The 13,310-nt window shown below is 37.8% G+C and overlaps 1 protein-coding gene across 1 annotated transcript; it reads left to right on the plus strand.

Annotated features, from left to right (window-relative positions):
* Positions 1-7,617: 7,617 nt before the first annotated feature.
* On the plus strand, positions 7,618-11,300 carry LOC143848804 (putative 6-phosphogluconolactonase 1). Its single transcript, XM_077357868.1, has 4 exons — positions 7,618-7,886; positions 8,934-9,120; positions 9,211-9,346; positions 10,636-11,300. The coding sequence occupies exons 2-4, from the start codon at positions 8,975-8,977 to the stop codon at positions 11,110-11,112; spliced, it is 759 nt and encodes a 252-aa protein (XP_077213983.1). The 5' UTR covers positions 7,618-7,886; positions 8,934-8,974; the 3' UTR covers positions 11,113-11,300.
* The last annotated feature ends 2,010 nt before the right edge of the window (positions 11,301-13,310 follow it).

The raw sequence follows: 13,310 nt of genomic DNA on the forward strand, positions 1-13,310 counted from the left end.
GAATGTAAGAAACGAATGTCATACGCTCTTTTAAACATCCACTTTATCTTTGAAAGCCATCGAAATCCCGCCTTCATTTTCCTAGTAAAGACTGATAATCGATTGAGCAAAGACATTGCTTAACCCCTTCCAGCTCCGTAACTAGACCCTTTTAATATCTTTTGGCTGCTGATGTTGGTAACTTGGTACTACCATGTTCACACCCCAGAGTTGAAGAACAAAGACTTAACCAATTGAGCTAGAACATCAACTCCAAGTGCAAAACCTTTTATAGTTGTGCTTTAAAAATAAGGAAAACACTGTTACACCTCCTCAACTTTCTAACACATTCAACGATAACCCTATAGTTTCAAACTCATCATCTACACCCCTTGACTTTTCAATGTGTATAAGGCTGACTCCCTTAGTTGTCGGTCCGTCTACAAATCTAAGGGTTAGGATGATCCTATGGAGCTGATTTTTTGTGCACACCCTATCTATGTCAGGACTCATCAAATGAATGCTTTGGATCATCCAAACAATGTGGGCCCACAATGTTTTTGGTGAGCGGACTAGAGTTAGGTTCTCTAGTCGACCGACTAGAGACGAGATCTTAATTAACTTTGACAGTATTTTAACAAGAACCCTATAGTTTCAAACTCATCAACTATACCCCCTGACTTTTCCATGTGTATAGGTAGACCCCCTCTTTTGAAATACTATCAATGTTAATTAAGATCTCGTTTCTAATCAGTCAACTAGGGAACCTTCTCTAGTCTGCTGACCAAAAACATAGTGAGCCCACATTGTTTTGATGGTCCAAAGCATTCATTTGATGGGTGCTGGCATAGATAGGGTGTGCACAAAAAATCAGCTCCACAGGATCATTCTAACCCTTCAATTTGTGGACAGACCGACAACTGAGTGGGTCTGCGTTGTACAAATTGAAAAGTCATGGGGTGTAGTTGATGAGTTTGAAACTACAGGGTTATCGTTGAATGTCTGAGAAAGTTGAGGGCGTGTAATTGTATTTTTCCCTTAAAAATAATCAAAGACAAGCTTAGCTAGCGTAATTATCAAAACATGGTACTGCCAAAATCAATCTCAATTCTTTAAAGGATCAATTACCAATGGGGGACAAAAATTATGTGGAATTATCGACAGGACCTATGGTTTTCAGAAATTATCAACGAGGGACAAAAGAGGTCTTGTCATTAAAAGCTGGACGAAAATGCCCTTTTCTTAAGCAACACATTTTGCTTTTCCACTTTTCCACTTTTCCCTCTTCTCTCTTCTTTCCCTTTTTTTTTTTTTACTTTTCCATTTTCAACTTGTTTTTTTTTTTTTTTGCGCTACCAGTCATCTTCTTCATCATTTTAGCCACCATTGGAGGAGGGAAAGCTCGAAAGCTTGAAACGTGAGTTCATTCCCATCTCTCTCTATATCTAGGTTTTGTTTTTCATTTGTTTTAGGGTTTTGTATTTCTCCTTCTCCCTTTCAATGAAGGATGAGGAAGATGAATTGTACGGTAGAAAAAAAAAATGTGAAAATGAACGAGTGAAAAAAAACAGGAAGTAAAAACGTGTTCATAAGGGACTTAATAAGCCCATTCGGAATTTGGTAACCCCATTTTGATACTGGATAACCCCAACTCCAGAGACTTGAAAACCCCCTTCCAAAACTCCAGTACCCTTGGGCAATTTTAAGGGACTTGATAAGCCCATTCGTAAATTGGTAACCCCATTTTGATACTAGATAACCCCAATCCCAAATACTTGAAAACCCCTTTCCAAAACTCTAGTGCCTTCGGCCAATTTTTAAGGACTTGATATGCCCATTCAGAAATTGGTAACCCCATTTTGATACTTGATAACCCCAATCCCAGAGATTTGAAAATCCCCTTCCAAAACTCCAGTACCCTCGGCCAATTTTCAAGGACTTGATAAGCCCATTCAGAAATTGGTAGCCCCATTTTTTATACTAGATAACCCCAATCCCAGAGACTTGAAAACCCCTTTCCAAAACTCTAGTATCATTGGCCAATTTTCAGGGATTTGATCACCCCATTCGAAAATTAGTAACCCCATTTTTTATACTAGATAACCTCATTCCTAGAGACTTGAAAACCCTCTTCCAAAACTCCAGAACTCTCGGCCAATTTTCAAGCACTTGATAAGCCCATTCGGAAATTGGTAACCCCATTTTTTATACTGGATAACCACATTCCTAGAGACTTGAAAACCCTCTTCCAAAACTCCAGAACTCTCGGCCAATTTTCAAGCACTTGATAAGCCCATTCAGAAATTGGTAACCCTACTTTTGAGAGTTACTAACCCCCTTCCAGAGAGTTGATAAACCCCGTCTGCTACAAAACCCCCTGTCTATAGTAACTCTTCTAATGGCATTACAATTCTGCTCATGATAGAAATAACAAAAGAAATGAATGTCGTTTTCATTAAATGTTGTTTTCATTAAAAATTTAAGTAAATAAAAAAATGTGTAGCCATCAATTCATGTATTACATCAACTTTTTCTTATACAGCCACTTGTCTTCCAAAAAAGTGAGTGAAGCCATCCATGCATTATCTCCATAACTTACCCTAAAAAAATAGCTTAAACCCTAAACAAGATAAATCAGAAACAGAGGAATGAAAAATAGTACAAAATCCTAAAAACAAAACCTAATTACAAAGAGATAGATGGTAAGAACTCAATATTCAAGTTTTTAAGATTTGCCAACAATAATGGTAGCTGAACAAGGAGGAAGATGACTGGTAGTGTAAAAAAATCAAAAAGGTGATAATGGAAAAGTAAAAGAAGAGGGAAGAAGGAAAAACCAAGGTCAAAACGTGTTGCAAATGCCAAAGGGCATTTTCGTCCAGCTTTTACTAACAAGACCTCTTTTGTCCCCCATTGATAATTTTTGAAAAGCATGGTCCTGTTGTTAATTTTGCCTAATGTTTGTCCCCTATTTGTAATTGGTCCTTCTCTAAATAGGTTAGCTCTGCTTTTGATATGGGGATGAAAAGGCTGGGGTTGATCCCAGTGATCTAACAAGAAGGCAGGTCTGTATTCTCCCTTCTTTTAACCGTTGGAAAATGAGAGAGGCACCTTTCAACCTGACTAGAAGTAGCTTCTATATGATTTCATTATCCCTGCCTCTCTATCTGTACAATTATATTCCTGCTGCTTCCTCTTTCCCATGTACTTAACAAATCTCTCTCTTGTACTAACTCCTACGTTCCATTACTTAGCTTTTTTTTTCTGTCCTTCACTCTTCCTTCCACCTCTTAATTTCTGACATAATTTACCATCAATCAATGTGAGGAAAGAAGCATCAAATCAGACACCGACTCAGGCACCAGATAAAGCAAAATAATAAATTCAGATGTGTTGGAAAGCAAGCTGTTACGAAGTTAGAGAAATCGAGGAGATTGGGGTGATAATGATGATAAGAAAAGGCCTGAGAAAACATACTCTCAAAGTCAAAACTACCCTGAACAAAACCAAACCACCTGACATATTCTCCCTATATCTCATTGAATTTTTGTAGGCTCCTGATATTCCCACTACCATGTTTTAATGATGGGTCAAACTCACCTTATCTTTTATTATTTAACTCGCTGATAAAGGCTATTAAAATTCCCAATAAGCTCTCAAAAGCCTATTAAAGAATAATAGACAAGTTGAGTTCGTGCCATTATCAAAACATGGTAGTGCAAATCCCAGTAGCCATTTTGTAATAAAATTAGAGGGCCGATATCCGCACGACCACGTTTAAAAAAAAGAAGTAAAACAAGGTGATTCGCCCTATTATCAAAACATGCATGGTATATATATATATATATATATATCCCCTAAATAGGGGGGCATGTTTACCCAAACAAGGGGTGTATGTAAATATCAGATCATGCTTCTCTTTTCTTTTTTCGCTTTTCAAAGTGGTGAACCTAGTGCCACACAAATAACATGTGAGTACAAGATATCTAAGTATAAGTGTATAACCACTCTTTATGTCTCTTCCCGATTTAGGTGTGGATGATTTTGATTTTGACGTGTCCATGGTGGGTCATCTTGCACATGTGTGCCATGCATTCTTTATCATATAGTTTGATGACAGCGAAAAAGAAAGAAAAGTAACCTCATTTAAGGCTTTAATCTTCAGATAAATATCATCACCCCTGTGGTAAAAATTCGGGAATTCGGGTTTAATATGGAATTGTTTCAAAAAAACATAGGAAAAAATGGTCAAATAAACAATGTGTTTAATACATCTAAAACACGTTTACACTGTATTTTAAACGTTTTCCTCAAAAAGTTTTTGCTGTAAGAGTTTTAAACAGAGTGTTATAAGGCAAACCTACAGAGACATGCTTTTTCCCAAAAACAAGGCTGTTTTGCTAACTATAGTTTTCACCAAGAAGCTGATGGGATCCGTGTGGCTTTGGAGTCCCAACTGTCCCAATCAATACACCACCAATCTGATTGGAAAAATGTGGTCCATTGGCCTGATTTTCCTTTGATGCCTAATTTGCTGAGCTCACACAGTTGGAGTTGGTAGTGTTTGTCTCTTTATATATAGGGGCATTTTAGTCATTTCAGATTATAGCTAATTCAGCATTATGGATTTAATCTCTTCCCTACACTGTAACCACCTTTGTTTTTTTGGGAAATGTTTTCAGCACTGCTGTATTTTGATGAGGGCACTCCTCACTTTATTAAAAGTACGATACGGCCCGCACCATTGGATGATCCAAACTCTCCATTATATGGGCCACAGCCTAAATAGGTTGTGCCCCAAGTATCATTTCCATAGGTTAGTCTTAACACTCAGATCTGAATGTTGGAGAGTTGATCCTAACCCTCTATAGCTATAGCTCAGAGGGTTAGGATCAACCTATGGAAATAATTTTTGGATCTAATGGACAGTTTGGATCATTTTATGGTGCGGGCCATACTGTACTATTAAACAAGTGAGGAGTGTTCTCATCAAAATACAGTAGTGCTGATAACATTTCCCTTTTCTTTCTTTTTTGTAAGAAAAAGACATTCTTGCTTTCGTAGTACCACTCATGGTTTGAAATTTCGATTTCGGACCCCACTTAAATCGAAATTTCGGCTGAAATCCGGCGAAACAAGGAAAGTACTATTTTATTGGATATAGAATTTCGTTCGAAATTTCGGTAAAATATTAAATTAATTATAAAAAAAACAGATTTTTGGGTGAAATTTCAGAAAAAAACAAAATTTCTACTGAAATTCTGAAATTTCGGCCGAAATAAAATACCGTTTCAGACTTCATTGATTTCGGTGTCGGTCTCCGTTCGAAATTTAAAACCATTGTACCACTCAAAAATAATTTTTTTTCAAGTTGTGTTCTATGTATTTTATATAATAAAAATTAGAGGCACACTAAACTGAAGGGTGCCCTTGCAAAGATCAAGCAGCATGGGTGCCTTATTGGATGCTCATAAGTCACTTCATTTATCATTGGAATTAGTTAGGCACTTTCATTCCTCTTAGTAGTGACATGGATCCAAGGGAGCGTTCCTGCGACATTTGCGAGGGAGCCCTTCAATTTAGCATTCCTCTAAAAGTGAAATGAGACGTGGCTTAGTATTCAAATGAAAGCATTGTTATTGCATTTGTGGGCCTTAATAACGACCGGTCATGGTACAAAAATAAGGCATTGTGGCAATAAGGTTGAATGTGAACAATTGATCATATTCATTTCGAATCCTTCATTTGCTAGTGCATGGCTTAAGATTAGTAGCCTTATCACTTCAACTTTAGGGCATGTTCGTCAAGTTTTTCTGCAATTTTCTGCCTTATCATTCTCTACAGCTAACTAGGCCGAGGAAACACTGTTAACGAGCCTTGCCCAACACTACCTTAGTTAGGCCTTGTTTGCTTTGGAGGAAATTTCTGGAAAAGTTTGGAAAGAAAAAAATTTCTAATTTTTATGTTGACTTTTCTTTATTAGTTTAAGAGAAAAGAGTGTGGTGGTCTTTATCTTTGTAGCTCACTTTAGCTTTCGTGATCCTTTGAAAATTTCAACCCAAATTTGAATTCCTCTCCCATTCTTCTTATGTAATGTGGAGATCTTTGGTCCCACATTGAAAGTTTTAGACGAGGGTATATACCACGTATTGCCTTGCGAATAAGAAGAGAAAAAGAGGGTCCTACATGCATGAGCCACCAAATGGACCAGATGGGCTTTTGGCTATACCACATGCGCGCTGCGCGACCCAGCGTGCCTGAAGCTTTTTACTCTTTTCTTTATTCTTTTTATCTTTCTTTCTTTTTCCTTCTTAATGTGACGTTGTTTTATACTCTTTGATGCAATCCATAAACTTGCCAAGAATTCGAGCATGAATATTACGGAAAAATTGACGAGTTGAAAAATACAAAAACCAGGTTTGTTCCATTAAAAAGGAGACCAATTTCCTTCCATGAATAAGAAGTTATTTTGGCGGATTGCATTGATGGAAATTTGGAGAATATGGAAAATTAAAAGAGGTTGGAAACTCGAAAGATTTGGGGGAAATATGATCTTTCTAATATTGTGCAAATTAAAATCGTTTTTAGTCGTTTACTATTTCTTTTTTGCTTTTCCTATTTTGTACGTTAGAAATCGTTTTAGTCATTTTCTAGTTTTTGCTTTTCTTAATTTGTAGTTCTTTCCTAGTTTGCGGGTTAATTGTTAGCATTTTTTTTAGTTCCTAGTTCTTGCTTTACTTAATTTGTAGTGTTAACATTTTTTTTATTTTGTAGGAATTTGCTTTTAAAGTTTATTATGGAGAATGTAAGGGACATTTTTTAGATTGAATAAAAATTCTACATCCATGTTTTTGCATACGTGAAAATTTTCTTATCTATCTTTTTTGTTCTTGACTTGTGGATGGTTAGTTCTTGGGCTGCGCTAGATTGGTATCAAAGCCCAACGCTCTTGTTGTTGGTGATGGATCAATCATGCCACCAAAAAGGAGATGCGCTTGTACAATTCCAATGGCGGAGATCAATTGAGACATGAGACGAACCAGCCACGCTTTGAAGACAAGTCAAAGACTTGACAACCAAGATTCTTCTCTTGGAAATACCCAAGAGGAAGAAATCAAGGATGAAAATGAAACCTACCTGAAACCTTTCCATGATATGGTACGAATGGAGGCTCCAGTGAACCCGCATTAAAGAGACGACCACAGCTGAGAATCCGGACTGAGAATAAAAGTGCCCAAGTTCAACGGTAGACTGTCCGCGAAAGAGTTCTTGGACTTGTTATGCATGGTGGAAATAATATTCTAGTCCAAAAGGGTTCCAAACCACAAGGAAGTCCAACTCGTGGCTTTGAAGCTAAGGGGACGAGATTTAAAAGAGATTTACGCTACCGTTATTTGGAGTTTAACGTCGACATTTCATGCAACGTTAAAGTGGGGATTTACGTCAACGTTCTTCATCGAGATTATTTGCATCGTCGTTATTTATTTATTGTTTATCTCTTTTTACCAGTTTAGATACAGTTTCCACGTGGTTTAGTGGACCGTTTTGGAAACGTCAATTGTGCATTAAGGTGTGCGATGTTTTGCTTGATTTGTGCCTATTCATTTATATAAAATCAGGTTTAGAGATAACGGAAAGATATTCTATGGGAAAAGTCTCTATGTTATCTTCTCCGTTTCTCTGGTTCTGTTATTTTTCAATTTTTCCAAATATGTTGTAATTAAGGCATTCGGCAAAGATAAGCGAGTTCGAAAGGCATCCGTGCTGCGTGAGTGCACTCCCCTACAGCAGGAGTTGATGTATCTTGGAGCCATACGCCAATCAAACCATCTGCACCGTTGATTTGTCATAATAGGGGCAAGATTTGCCTTAAGGACAATGAGTAAATCATCTTCACACCTCAACTCGTAAGTAATATCTTTCTTCGTTATGCTTACAGATCTATTTATTCGAGATTATTGCTTCTATTGATTTCGATTTCATCAGCCGGGGCACTTTAAATTAAAATATATTATTTTCCAGTATATATTGAATCCCAAAAGTACAGTTTACACACACCATTCCAACATTTTATACACGAAGAAAAGAAAAAAAAGAAGAGATCACGGCTACCAACCCTATTCAATTTTTATTTAGAGCGACCTTTAATTTATTATTATACCCCTCTAAATTAACCATAATCATATCTTTCTCTCTAAATAATTGAAAGAAACAAAAATTAACTAAGAAAATTTTAAGTAACGTCAAAAATGTTTTTCCGGCATGGCTTATCCAAGATTGTAATTATGTTTTATTTAATTTAGCTGGTGGGGGGTCTGCCTAACCCCAAATTACCGAGCAAAAAATAAAATAAAATAAAAATGTTTTTCTCACAATCTAAAAAGGGCCTTAATGTAGGCCATCTGCGGTGGTCCAACAATTTGAACAGTCAATATACAGCTAAATAAAATGCGAAGCTTCAAAGTAAATACCTAACCGAGAGCTATTGATTTGAACCAATGTAGCATTTTCCATGGTATAATTCCTCAATCATGCGTGCCAATAAAGCAGAGAAAAATCAGGATTTATATTACCAAAACCTCCGTCCAATCCAAGAAGCCCAAAGGATAATGGTACTTTTTTGGCTGTTTTCAACGAATAGAAATCTTTGGTTACGTTCACTGCACTACAAAAGTAGATAATTTTAAACCTGACACTTGTCATATCCAAGTTCCCAATCTTCAAAAGAAAGACAGAGAAAAAAGAGTATCATAATCATTTCATAACCCCCCTCTTTTCCCTCAATGAAGCACAGGTAATTAATTAAGGTGGTGGGTTTATTGCTCTATAAGTAGTAGTAACGTCTGGACACAATTCTATCTCTTTTGAGGGTTTGAGTGACTGCAGATTTCGTACAAATCCTTTTATTACCATAAATTAACTCACACCCTTTCTATCTCTTTCTCCCTTAATAGAACCCAAGTACCATAACAAAGAGAGAAGAGAAGAAAAAATAATGGAGAGAGTTAGGATTTTTGAAAGTGAAGAAGAGCTCTCAACAGGTCTCGCAGACTATGTAGCACAACTTTCAGAAGCTGCTGTGAAGGAGAGAGGGAATTTTGCCATTGCCCTTTCTGGGGGGTGTCTAATAAAACTCATGAGGTCTTAATCTTCTTCTTCTTCTTATTCTTCTTTGATGGGTTTTTTTTTTCTCTGAATTTTTTTTTTTCATATGTTTGATTTGATGAATAGGAAGCTGACTAAGGGACCATACGTGAAAACTGTGGATTGGTCGAAATGGCATGTTTTCTGGGCAGAAGAGAAGGTTGTGGCGAAGAAACATCCTGACAGTAACTACAAGCAGGCCAAAGAAGGGTTGCTTTCAAAGGTTTTCTTCTTAAAACTCTTCCCATTTCTTTTTCTTGAAACACCCTCTTTTGATTTTAGTTCCAGGCTTCTTTTTTTTATTCTATTTTGATATTTACACCCATCTTTTTTCTATTTTGTTTATCAGTTTAGAATCGGTCTCCATTCTCTTCCTTGTTTCATAACCATTCTTCTTCCATACAATAGCTTTCTCTATTAAAATATTCTCGGTGTCTGCCCAGTAATAGTTTTTTTGCTGTGTGGATAAGTTATTTGGAGTGCCATTATAAAAACAAGGTAGTGAGGATATAAATAATTAAATATGGCACTACTACTTCCTCTTTTGTTAATCTTTTCAATTTCTTTTTATGGAAATGATGTTGGTATCCCCTCTCCTCTGTTTAGTAGTTGTACACTTGTACTACTCTATAGTGATTTCGTACAAAGCAATTGGAAAGAAGTATATGGAGTGGAAAGAACCAAAACAAGTGGTTGGCAATACTATCCTCATATTATTATATAGATAAATACATTTATTTGTTTCTATTTATGTATGGCATAATCAGTTTCTTTTTTCATAATTCATTATTCCCTGCGTTTTTCTTCGTCTTATAAAAGCAGGAATAATTCGGTGCAAAACGGGGACACTTGTCCATTCCACAGAGGCCATTAATGGGCTTATCTGAAACGCAGGGTGACGAGGACTGGTGCCGAATATTTTCCTTTTAAAAAATATATATATTTGTGTGAGACGCGTCTCACCATACTTTAGACAGGGGTATGACTCATCACTCACATCACACACTTTTATAATCGAACGACTAATAGAGACCTATGATTGGAGTGATCGGGGCCCACCCAAAAGAGAACAAGACAGCTGGTGCCTTGCCTGGTCCCACCTTGATTAGGTTATCCTAGCTCCTAATCCATTGACATGTCCCACCATGTTTAACTACTAGGGAAATGATATCAGCACAACCATGTTTTGATATTTACACAAACCATCTTCTCCTTGTAATTATTTAAAGATCTGTCAGCTTATTAAAAAAAGAAAAGATACTCTGGGTTTGTGCAATTATTAAAACAAGGTATATATAATTCTTAACGGTAGTAATATTTGCACTACCATGTTTTGATAATTACAGTAACTCATCTTGTCTATTACTATTTAAACAGCTGTCAATTTTACTAACAAACAAAGTGCTATTACAAATAAAAAAGAGTAAAAGACAAGCTTAGTTTGCAATTATTAAAAACAGGTAGTGTCAATATGAGATCCAGTTTTAATTGCTGTTATTGATCTATTTTTAGGTTCCTATACTGCCGGCGCACGTTATCTCCATCAACCGTTGCGCGTCAGCCGAGTCAACAGCAGAGGAGTACGAGTTTCGGATCCGTCAATTGGTTCGTAATCGGACGGTGGATGTTTCTCGATCTAGAGATTGCCCGAGATTCGACCTAATCCTACTTGTCCTAGAGAGTGACGGCCACGTGGCATCCCTCTTCCCAAACCACCCGGTCTTAGCCGAGGAGACTCAGTGGGTGACCTGGGTCTCTGACTCGAGTGCACCCTATGAGAGTGTGACCCTCACCCTTCCAGTCATAAATTCAGCAGCCAATGTCACCATTGTTGCAACCGGGAGTGTCAAGGCTCAGCCATTCGCCTCTGCCACGGGGGCCCACCCGGCGCAACTAGTCTCGCCGGAGCATGGTGACCTCGTATGGTTCGTGGATGGGCCGGCGGCTTCTCTCATTGGCCGGAGTGACATTGAAAGGTCGGATTCTTGAAAGTCTCGGGTGACACTCCGCAGTTTTGGTGGAATTTCCTCTTTTTTTTTTGTTGGGTATGGTTATTTTGTGCTGTTGTAGTGGGCGTAGTAAATTATATGAAGCTAGTGGTGCGTAGCAGGCATGGCGCATGTTGTAGTAGCAGAACAAAGTTTTCCCAATATTAGCCGTCCGATCTTTTTTTCTGATATTGATGGTAATTTGATATTTTGTTGTTGGGAAATGATATATTAGCAAGGTAGTCATAAACATGTTTCAACCGAAATCCGAAATTTCGACCGAAACCGAAATTCAGAATTTCGCCAAATACCAAATTTCGGAATTTTGGGCCGAAATTTCGGAATACTGCCATTTTTTTAATTAAGAAATTTCGGTTTCATTCCCAAAACCGAAATTTGAAACCGTGATCATAAATTCATAATACACTAGAGGGGGCTGGCCCAGGGAAGAAAAGGGGGTGGATATATCACTCTGTTCTCTTTTGGTGAAACCTGAGTTGTAGGTATGCATTGGTGGGAGGTGATCCCACACCGTTGCTAGCCGTACATTCCACGTGATGTTAGGTGCTATTTCGCAAGCGCAATTGCGGATGGGCCCACATCCACTTGGGAAGAGCTATATCTACACCCTTTTCTACCCTGGGCCACCACAGTCGTGTATTTATGACTACTCTTTTAAAACGGGGTGGCCCAGGGAAGAAAAGGGTGTGAATATATCATTTCCCTATCCAATTCAATTCGTTGTTTTGGTTTGGTTGGATGTCAAGGTGGCAAACGGGCCTGGCCGGGCACGGCACGGCACGGAAGGTTCACGGGCCGTGCTGTGCTGGGCCGATTTTCTCCTAGGTGAGGCACGGCCCGTGGCCTGCCGTACCAGGCCGGGCCGGCCCATTCAATCACATTTTTTATTCAAAGGACTTGAATATCCCAAAAAAAAAAATGGAACTGCATACTATCGAAACCTCTATAGATCTGAGGGTTCGGGTCATCTAATGAAAATGATCTTTGGGGCACAACTTATTTACGATGCGGCCCATCAAATGGATGGCTTGGATCATCCCTTGGGGTGAGCCTTATGGTACTTTTTGAAAAATACTTTACTCTACGGGCTTACACCATATAACATGTATATCGTGTAAACTTATGAGTTTTATATGCGAAAGTGATATATTTCTGTCCCTTTTATAATAATTATCTAATGGGAAAGTGATTATCTAATAATTATTTTAATCTAATGTGATAGGTTTACACTAACCCATCCATATCTTAACTAACGTAGGTGTAGGCACCAATGAACCAATATTATAATCACGATGGGTTCACATGGTAATTTCACATTACCATTCTCTTCAATTCAATATGTTCATAGGCCCACAATTTCAAGGTGGCAAACGGGTCGTGGGGCCAACCAACTCAGAATAAATACCTTAATTTTGAATAAATTTTTCTTTGAGACCTCCCATCTTTATAAAAAATTCTGTCCACTTTCAGTTCCTGGAGCATCTCTCATTTTTGGAGAGAAGCTAATGCTGCTACTAATATTTTATCTAAAAGATCTTGTCCATGAAAAGGCAACTCCATCCCTCTTCTTCTTTGCCCTCAGAATCTCTTAACTTGTTTAAATTTGGACAGAGATGGACATATCTACCATAGAATGTAATTTGCTTCTTCTGTTGTTGTTGATGCTGCTGGAAGACTGCTCCTATGTGCTCCACCTCTTGGTGCCCCCTCATTGGGTTATAACGATAAATCCCTCTTCTAGAAGCTGCTACCCCCATCATTGCTCCCTGCTGAAGACTTTTGGTTTGATGACTTTTTTCGATTGTATTGTTTTCTCCTGTTGTGGGCTGTGCTGGATTCTTATCCTCAAATTATTGGCTTTTGAGCCTCCTTGATTGTAATCTATATTTTTTAATGAATTCTAGTAGGGGTCTGCCTAACCCTAGCTTACTAATATAAAAAAATCTTTATACATTTTTTTTTAATAGGGTTGCTATAGGAAAATACTAATCACTTTTGGATAAAAACAAAACTATGCAATAAACTTGTGCCATGTGTCAAAGGGAGGAGAAACATAAGTACTAAAATAACCTTTTGTTGGAGGGGTAATTTCGGGATTTTACGAAATATATAAGTTTTGGACGAGAATACCCCCAAACTAGCCGTTTGAAACACCTTTTGGGGGGTATTCTCAGGTTT

The sequence above is a fragment of the Tasmannia lanceolata genome, unplaced genomic scaffold, assembly GCF_043159265.1.
Source record: "Tasmannia lanceolata isolate RefF3 unplaced genomic scaffold, GAP_Taslan_0.1 ptg000016l, whole genome shotgun sequence".
Classification (NCBI taxonomy): Eukaryota; Viridiplantae; Streptophyta; class Magnoliopsida; order Canellales; family Winteraceae; genus Tasmannia; species Tasmannia lanceolata.

Excerpts from the sequence above, each read along its gene's own strand:
- LOC143848804 (XM_077357868.1), top strand. The coding sequence starts at position 8,975 with ATGGAGAGAGTTAGGATTTTTGAAAGTGAAGAAGAGCTCTCAACAGGT. Across the intron at positions 9,121-9,210 it reads TGTCTAATAAAACTCATGAG|GAAGCTGACTAAGGGACCAT; the intron begins GTCTTAATCTTC and ends TTTGATGAATAG. Across the intron at positions 9,347-10,635 it reads AAGAAGGGTTGCTTTCAAAG|GTTCCTATACTGCCGGCGCA; the intron begins GTTTTCTTCTTA and ends ATCTATTTTTAG.